The 9,259-nt window shown below is 43.6% G+C and overlaps 1 protein-coding gene and 1 pseudogene across 2 annotated transcripts; both read right to left on the bottom strand.

The window, feature by feature from the left end:
• Positions 1-608: 608 nt before the first annotated feature.
• LOC104738380 (uncharacterized) lies at positions 609-2,419 on the bottom strand. The gene is made up of 3 exons (XM_010458564.2): positions 2,330-2,419; positions 1,655-2,061; positions 609-1,446 (listed from the first exon to the last, which is right to left on the bottom strand). The coding sequence occupies exons 1-3, from the start codon at positions 2,417-2,419 to the stop codon at positions 609-611; spliced, it is 1,335 nt and encodes a 444-aa protein (XP_010456866.2).
• A 6,121-nt stretch (positions 2,420-8,540) lies between these two features.
• On the bottom strand, positions 8,541-8,998 carry LOC109128419 (protein RALF-like 28 pseudogene; annotated as a pseudogene). Its single transcript, XR_015578780.1, has one exon. The product of XR_015578780.1 is annotated as a protein RALF-like 28 pseudogene (transcript).
• Between the last annotated feature and the right edge of the window lie 261 nt (positions 8,999-9,259).

Raw genomic sequence — 9,259 nt, forward strand, 5'->3', positions numbered from 1 at the left:
AACTTCCATGGTCTGTCCGAGCTGTTCGGCAAACATACGGTTAACAAGGCGCTGGTAGGTCGCACCAGCGTTTTTCAAGCCAAACGGCATAACCTTGTAGCAGTAAGTTCCTTGATCTATGATGAAAGCTGTTTTTTCTTGATCGTTTTTGTGCATCATAATCTGGTTGTATCTTGAATATGCGTCCATGAACGACAAAAGTTCGTTCCCCGCGGTGGCCTAACCTAGTTGGTCAATTCGCGGTAAGAGGAAGCTATCCTTTGGGCATGCCTTGTTGAGATCAGTAAAATTGATGCATACCCGCCACTTGCCGTTCTTTTTCTTGACTACCACTGGGTTACTTATCCAGTCGGGGTACTTGACCTCTGTAATCGATCAAGCAACTTCTTGACTTCTTCGTTGATGGCAGCAGTGCGCTCTGGGCCGAGCTTTCGTCGCTTTTGCTTAATTGGCTTGAACGTTGGGTCGACGTTGAGCTCGTGGCAGGTTATGCTTGGGTCAATCCCAGTCATGTTGTTCATGTTCCATGCAAATGTCGCGGCGTTTTGGCATAGGAACTGCACAAGCTCTTCCTTGATAGATTGTGGCAGGTCGGCGCCGATCCCCACTCAGCAAGTTACGTCGGAAGGATCGATGTTTACTTGGATGACAGATTCTGTGTCCGGGCGAACACGACCGTCCCTTTGCTCGGCGGGGTCTGAAATGGCGAACGTCCGAGAGCTGCGTTGCTGCCGCTTGATAATGAAACAGGTTCTTGCTACTAGCGGGTCTCCTCGTAGTGTGAATATTCCTCTCGAGGTCGGGAATTTTACACATTGATGGTAGGTCGATGCTACTGCTTTCATCTTATGCAACCAAGACGTGCCGAGGATAACGTTGTAGACAATAGGCTTGTCGATGATGGCAAAGTTGATACAATGCATTTTTTCGCCCACGTAGACTGGCAACATGATCGTGCCTACTGTCATCACAGTATCACCGTCGCACCCGGTGAGAGGTTGTACGTCATGCTCGGCCGTCCGTAGATCGACCTCCATTTGAATGAGTACATCCTTAAAGATAACATTGACTGAGCTGCCTGTGTCGATCAAGATTTTGGTGACCATGCTTTCACCAATTTCTAGCTCGACCACCAGCGGGTCATTGTGCGGGCCAGTTAGACCTGCTGCGTCGGCTTCGGTAAATACGATCGGCTCAGAGTTTGTCGTAGGTGGCGTACTTTGAGCTATCCACTCCCTCTTTACCTCCAATCCTCGCCGGTAAGCTTTGATTGATCGGACTGAATCGTGGCAGGTCGTCAGACCGCCCATAATCATATTGATTCTTCGACGCGGGGCTGGAGCATTAGTATCTTCAGCCGGCTCGGGGTTTCTTTTGAGGGTTGGGGCCGGAGGTGGCGACAGGGTTTCGGTTCCCTGTTGTGGCGTTGGAGCTGTGTCGTATTGCCTGCTTGGGTTTTCGTTCTCAGAGTTAAAGAAGTGATTGTCCCTGTGGGCTGCGATTTTCGTCGCTCGAGATCGACATCAATCTGGCCCTCTTTGAATTTGTCAAGCAAGATTTGTTGGAGGGTGCGGCACTCTTCTGTTGAGTGCCCCGCTCGCTTGTGGTAATCACAATATTTGTTACCACCTTTACCGATGGGTCTCAGACCCACTTGTTGTTCCAAGGCTTTGACGAAGATGCTTGGGGAGCTTGATTACTAACTGCAAACGTTTGAACTTTCTTTCCTTTGTCCAACTTTTCGGCGTACTCCTTGTCGAAGTGTTGACGAGGTTCGTGATGCTCATCTTGTACCTTCTCTTTTCCTTTGGTCGACTTGGAGGTCGGTGGTTCTGCATGGTTTGTTCTTGATGCTCTCTCTTTGTCGAGCTCGATGTATCTGTTAGCACGGTGCAGTGCGTCATCCAAAGTTAGAGGCTTGTGGATGATGATGTCCTCTCTGAATCGGGAACCGTGAACAAGAGCATTACGGAGAGCTGATATCGCTGTGTCGTCGGCAATGGAGAGTTTCGAAACGATTCTTTTAAATCTCTCCATGAAATCCCGGAGTGATTCATCGTTCTGCTAGAACAAGTTCCAGAGATCAGCATTCGAGGCACCTCGAATCATGAACGTGGAGTGGTGCTGGAGAAAGGCGGTGGTCAGCTCGTGATAGCTCCCAATCGAGTTCGGCGGAAGTCGGGAGAACCACCCTAGAGCTTCATGGGCTAGATTCTCGACGAACAACTGGCAGCAGCCAGCTTCGTATTCTTCTTCAATGAAGTGAGCTCGGCTGATTGCGACACTCACTGAAGTTAGAAACGGTTTTGGATCATCCAATCCATTATACAGGGGTAAATTTGAACTTGTTCACATAGCCGATGCAAACGCGTGAGATCCTTGCCGTAAATGGCGAGCACTGTGCTTCCTCGAGCAACATCGTCTCTAGACTTCGTATGGTCTCGTCTTTGACATCTCCATCAGACCGCCGGCTTGGCAGTGTCAAAGTCGGCGGACTTCCGCTCCGTCGGCCCTGGCTATCTTGCTGCTAATCAGTTGGCTCCTCTCTGCGTTGATCGACGGATCCTATGATTATGGATGTCGGGCGGCTTCTGTGGCTGTCGTATCGATCTTCCACCAATAGCTGCGGCGGGGGAGGATTCTCGTTCTGCTCGGCAAGGTTGCTCTCGTTCCGGCGCTCGCTGGAGCCTGCTGATCTGGTTCTGGGAGGTCTCCTGTGCAGCTGAGATCGCCTCGAGTCGCTCGTTTGTTCCGTCAAGTCGGTCGAGAATTACTTGCATCAGGTTATCGATCCCACTCCTTTGTAAGGGCAATGCGTTAGGGAGAGCGGCGTTGGGAAGAACGGCGTTAGGGAGAGCGGCGTTAGGGGGAGCGGCGCTAGGGAGGGCGGCGCTTAGGAGAGTGGCGGTGCTGGTGATGAGCTGGTCTGTGGCAGCTCCGGCTTCAGCATGTGTGGCTACAAGAGGTTCAGAGGGCGTGTCGGACGCTGGCAGAGAGACTGTGCTCGGCAGGGAGCCTGCGATTGAGATCGTCGAGGAAGGTAGAGGCGGGACAGTTCGTGTTCTCGTTCGCCCCCATCGTTGCTCCGTTGGCTGCTCGGAAGTGTTGTTGAGATCTTCGCTGGAGTTCGTCATGAGTCTTGAATCTTCGTGGTAGTGTGGATCGTCAGTGTTGATTCGTCAAAAAGAAGTGCTCTACTCCTGCCTCACGGTGAGTAATCTCTTTTGCAGCTGCTACGTCTATGTTACTTATAACCACAAATGATAGAAATATCGCCAAGAGCATGAACCTTTTTGTTCCAAATGGAACTGCAAGTGCGGTCAAGAGGCTATCAAGAACCTCAGAAAAAGGCTCAAGAGTTCAAGAACGAAGTCCTTGTTGTAACAAAGCTTTAGCATAAAATTCTTCTTAAGCTTCTTGAGTTTTGCTTGGAGGGAGAGGAGAAGATACTTGTCTATGAGTTTTTATCCTACAAAAGCCTCGATTGTTTCCTCTTTGGTCTGTTAACATTCCTAATTGCCAACTCTATATACCTTTTTTTTTTTTTTTTTGAACAAAGCTCTATGTACCTTACCTGCCTGAATTTCTAATGAATCTTTAATACAATCATGACTAACTTACCAATACATCCATGCGCAGACACTATCAATCAACGACTGCTGGACTGGACCAAACGGTACAATATCATCAAACGGATTACTCGAGGGATCCTAAATCTTCATTGAGATTCACGACTCACATTCATACACTACGACCTGAAAGCAAGCAAGATCCTTCTAGATGCTGATATGAACCCCAAAATTGCGGACTTTGGCATGACCAAGTTTTCACGATGGAGCAACAATCAAGTCGCGACCTGCTTCTCGTATCTCTTCTTGAACCTTGCCTTCATTCTCGCCTATGGCTCCCTAGTCTGCTCCTCGGACTCCCAATTCTGTTAATCTACTCAATCACAGTCCCATATATAGGACCCTCATCAAAGGAACCTTCTTCTTCCGAAGTTCATTGACTCTCCTCTCGAGAACCCTCAACGGTCTCGCCTCTAAAACCATGGTGGGCTGAAGATCCTTAGTAATCTTAGCAAACAACTGATCATCCTCGTGAAGACACTTCCTCAGCATCGACACGTGAAACACCTTATGGAACGCACATATAACATCAGGAAACTCCAGCTTATATGCCACTGGCCCCACCTGCTCAACCACTCTGAGAGGAGCCAAGTACCTTGGACTCTGGTGTAGGAAGGGAAACATGCACCAAGAGTTGGGTCTTCATTCAACTTACTATCTTAATTATCATATAGTTTCAAGAATAATTAATACTTGGCTTTGTGACCAAGTTTCTTGTCTCTATATAAACAAATGTAATCTCATTTGAGAAATAAATCAATCCAAGAAATCTTTTATCTTTTATTTGAGAGCGGTAAACTCCTTTGTTATTTCTCCTTGGTGGGTTACATTAAAGAGTTTTCGGTATATCAAGTGATTATGCAGTACTTGACGTTACCATTCATTAGTTAAAGATTGAAGAGTTGTTACAAGAAAGTCTAGGGCACAAGGATTTTTGGGATTTGTCTCACGCCTTGTCATCTATCCCCACGTAGCTTCTATCTAAAGTTTCACCGCCTTGCTTTATTTGGTTTGTTTTCAGAGAATTTGGGGCATAATGATTTTTGACTACATCTCACGCCATATCATCCAGCTTCATGAACCTTCAAAGTTTAATGATTATTAGTCTACCTACCTTAGAGCGTCGATTCCTTGGGAGGATCAGGTCACCGAGTAGCAGAAGTTATACATGTGAACGCTCCTGCACTAGTGCCACCGGTCTCCACAATCGAGTACACCCACGGCGTTGGCTTGATCCGTACTGGGGTGTACTCGATTGCAGCGTCGCTACTTCCATCTACTGCAAGTCTACAACTTGGGACAACAAAGCTTCATATGCATTGTCTCCATGTCTACTCGTCTCCCTGTATTCGCCCGCTGCTCCGTCACTGCCCGCTGCTCGACCCTATGCGGACAGTTGGCCACCTTGTGGTCCATGCTACCACACCCGTAGCACCCGTCGCCTCCCACTTCCTCTTGGTTTCCTGTTCAGGCTTGCCGCCTTTCCTAGAACCTCCAGGATGATGAGCCCTCCTAGGCTGAACCACTGGACTCACTATCACTACATGTGCACGGATATCCTCCTCGATCACAACTACAATCACAACTAGCTCGACTCTCAAAGCATAACTCCGCCCTCTGCAGTGGACACTTAAGCCATCCCAAAGGGCCCTCATGAACCTCTGAACATGTGTTTCCTCACACTCCATCGCCCGACCCCCATAAATCGGAGGCTGACGGAACTCTACGTCCAGCTCCCGCACAGTACGAATCCCCCGAGATAACTCTAGGAACGACACCTCCAACCGTTCTAGTGCCTCACGAGGAGAGTACTTGTGGTTGAACTCCTCCACGAAATCAACCCATAAAATCTCCCTCTACACTCTCCTGGCAGCCACTAACCACCACCACAAGTGGGCATCATCTCCTAGGTAGTGGACCCCTATGTCCACCCGAAATTCCTCTGGACACCTGAGAGACTGGAAGTTTCGTTCCACTCTCGTCCTCCATGAATCAGCAGCAGTAGGGTCGGTACCACCCAAGAAATGCACTGTACCGATCCTCCTCATCTCCGTAAACATGCTGACATACCGAGAATGAACTTCTGCACCCGCAGCCACTGGCTGCTGCACCTCTGCCATCACAGGCGGCACTACCAAAGCCTGCGCAGGTACCACAGCTGGTAACCGCTCCAATAACCACACCAACAAGTCTGCAATGCGGTCCTCTCGACCAGTGGCTCCACCTGCTGTAACTCCTACACCCGAAAGCCCAGCACCACCAGCTAACCCGGCACCGACATCACCCCCACCGGCTCCTACGGTCCCATCGGTACTACAAACCACAGCCACTGATCCCTCCTGAAACGTCTGTGACTCATTGACGCCCTGAGCTGACACACTCTCGTCCACGATATCACTAACCGCTGGACCTCTGTCAACACCACGACCACGCACGCATCCACGTTTGTGTCGGTCGACACCCATCCTTTTGGCAGGCGGCTGATACTTGTTTTCCTGGTTTGTTTTTGGTTGTTTGTTGTTTGTTTAACATTGGAATCTCAGTTGCTTGTTTATGTATCCCAATCAATGGGTAGGATTGCCTTACTGAGTGTTTATGACAATACTCATGCATCTCAATTTGTGTTTGCGGTACGAGTAAAGGAAAAGTGTGATCGTGGAATCAAGGCGATGAAGAGGAGGATGTTCTAGTGGATCGATTGGTTGTTGTTTGGCTCCTGTTAGGTTGCTAGAGTTGAGTCTTTAGAATGTTGTCTAGGATTGCTGGTTCTTGACTTATGTTTGTTTGGTTTATTGTTTTAGTGGTTATGAAATTAATACTGGTTATTTGGTTATTGACTAATTCATGGGTTGAATTTTTGGTTATTTTGGATGTTTGGTTTGAATGTGGTTAGGTGGTTAGTAACTATGAGATCACTAGATTATTATTATTATATTTAAAAAAACCGGATTAGATCGTTTTAGTGTTGACCGACACCACCTCCTAGTGTCAACTGACACTACCTCCTGATGTCAACCGACACTTTCCCTCGTCCCCGAAATCCTAGCACCGACACTCGCCAAGTCTCCGCGCCGTCATCTACTTGGTGTCGACCAACATCCACCTGGTGTCGATCAACACTGACTCTGCCTACGCAATATGCTTGAGCCGAGAGTGGAATCACCGCTTCTCTCTACCTCCAAACCGTCCAAACTCAACCAAAAGCCACAAGAAGCCATAGGAACCATGTAGCCATCATAACAAGCAAGAAAACACCACAAACAATATAAAACAAGCAAAACAAAGAAAATCTCAGGCTTATATCATCTATTGGCCTGCACTCATCTCTTTACCAGAAGATTCTGACCAGCAATTGAAGAAAGCACACTCCTAGCAAGCTTCCCACACAATCCTAGCCTCAGATATCTCGAGAACAACTAGAAAACTCCAGCAATCTCCCAAACTCTCAAGAACTTCTCCTTTCTCACTAAAACACTCGGGAAATGGCAAACAACACTCTCTACCACGACCTAGGTTGACTTCCCCCTTTAAGGATTTTACCTAAACCAAACTGAACCAAATTGACAATTTAAATCAATCCGGTCAAAACGGAAAATGGCGGTGTCGTTCGACACTCACCTTCTTGTCGATCGACACTCATCCTAAAAAAAATTATAATTTGGTTCACGGATATAACAGTTGGTATCTTGCGTTGTTTGTATTAAATTATGTTAGTATATTAGTGAACTAGGTTTTACCCCGTGGTACACCACGGGTCTTTTATTTTGTTGATATGATACTGTAATAGTTTAGTGGTGCTTGTAGTTGATGGTGAGTTGCATCTATATATATCCTATTAACGGGTGTAGATAAGTTTTGTATAAACTCTTGATTCGCAAATTGAGAATATACATTTTATGATTTGGTTAGTTATGATTTATGAATGAATGATATGACATATTCTTATTTTGATTCTCAATTGATATTATTGGATTAATAATGCATTTAAAGCTAATAAGAACTTAGCAAATATGTAATAGTTTATTAAACACAAATTAAATATTTTCTAAGATGTATTCATCTAAATTAGTTGTTATATTATCGGGATGTGATTACAGAATTTGTGTTATCAATTCTTTTTGTCAAACTAAGCACTAAAAATTCGGCATGTAAATTAGATCTTTCCTAAGATACAATGGGCATTAATTGACATTAATTGGATGTAAATAAGTACGCTATAGATTAAAAGCCGGCCCAAAATATTCGGTAATCTTAAGGAGAATCCAGATAATTGAATCTGTTATAATTTTAGTTAAAAATCTGATCTGAAGTTGGCAAAAAACCAAAAAGTGATGACACCCTATTGTACTTCAAAAATGTATTTCGAGCTCTATATGTGGATATACTTGTTTGGTTATAAATATTCTAAGAAAATTTTAAAATATATATCCGTTTATAAAAATCCAAATCACATCATATGCTGAAAAAAATCTAAAATTTTATTAACTTTATGTATTAAATAGTAATTAAAATAATCAAATATAAGATTAAATAAAAGTGCAAGGAGAATTATATTTTAATCTAACATATTGATTTAAATTAGGTAGATAGTTTTTAGGAAATTAATATTATCAAATAAGAAAATGATTGTGTTTGGTTGTAAGGATTGTAGAGAATTTAATTGAGACTTGTTTGGATACAAAGATAAGAGAGAATGACACAAAAATATACTTCAAAAATGTTAAGATAGATATGAGATTAGTACAGAATTATTATTATTATATATATATATATATATATTTAAATAAGTCGAATCGTTTTAGTTTGGTATAACATTATCACTTGTAACTGATATTTGAAAATTTTATTGTTTTGTTGTATGATATAGGAAATAAAGACACAAAGAATATTTCTTTCATCAGTCGTAAAATATAATGGGAAATTGATTTAAAATAACTTTGTTAAACAAAAGCAATAACCAATAATTTTTTTTTTATGATTCAAAGGGTTTGGTTACATTTTTAATCAATAGACGTTGTTCGTATTATTATTATTGTTTTTCGCTACTACATTTTTTTAGGAACTGGTGGAGGTGAAGGTTGACGACGACATCTGTGTATCAAATCACATCCTCGATGGTACGGACTCATATGCTGAGCGGGTGGACATTTGCCATGAGGCCCATGACTACATCCTCGTTGGCGATCACGTCCTATCGCTGGATAGCTAATATATTTTGCAACTGCTACGTTTATGTTACTTATAACCACAAATGCTATGAATATGGCAACGAGCATGAACCTTTGTGTTCCTTTCGAAATGCCCATGATGATGACTTGTGTGTGTGTGTGTTTTTGTTTTCTTATAGAAAAGATGTATATAAAAAGGGATTCACTTTGTGATATTTATAGTGAATACAAATTTTAGAAGACAAATCCATCATATATATCAAAAAAGATACCATAATGAAAGAAATTTAGGTCAATCTTTAGATCCATTGTTTCGTGAGAATATCAAAGAAGGAAGAATATATAAATTTGATAGATGCCAAAATAGTATTTTCAAGTTTATATATTCTTCATTCTTTGATATCTTTCTACATAAACTTGATTATGTTCTATTTTTTATTGTATGTAGAAAGATATCAAAGA

The sequence above is a fragment of the Camelina sativa genome, chromosome 13 (genome assembly GCF_030686135.1).
Source record: "Camelina sativa cultivar CO46 ecotype springtype chromosome 13, ASM3068613v1".
NCBI classification, from domain to species: Eukaryota; Viridiplantae; Streptophyta; class Magnoliopsida; order Brassicales; family Brassicaceae; genus Camelina; species Camelina sativa.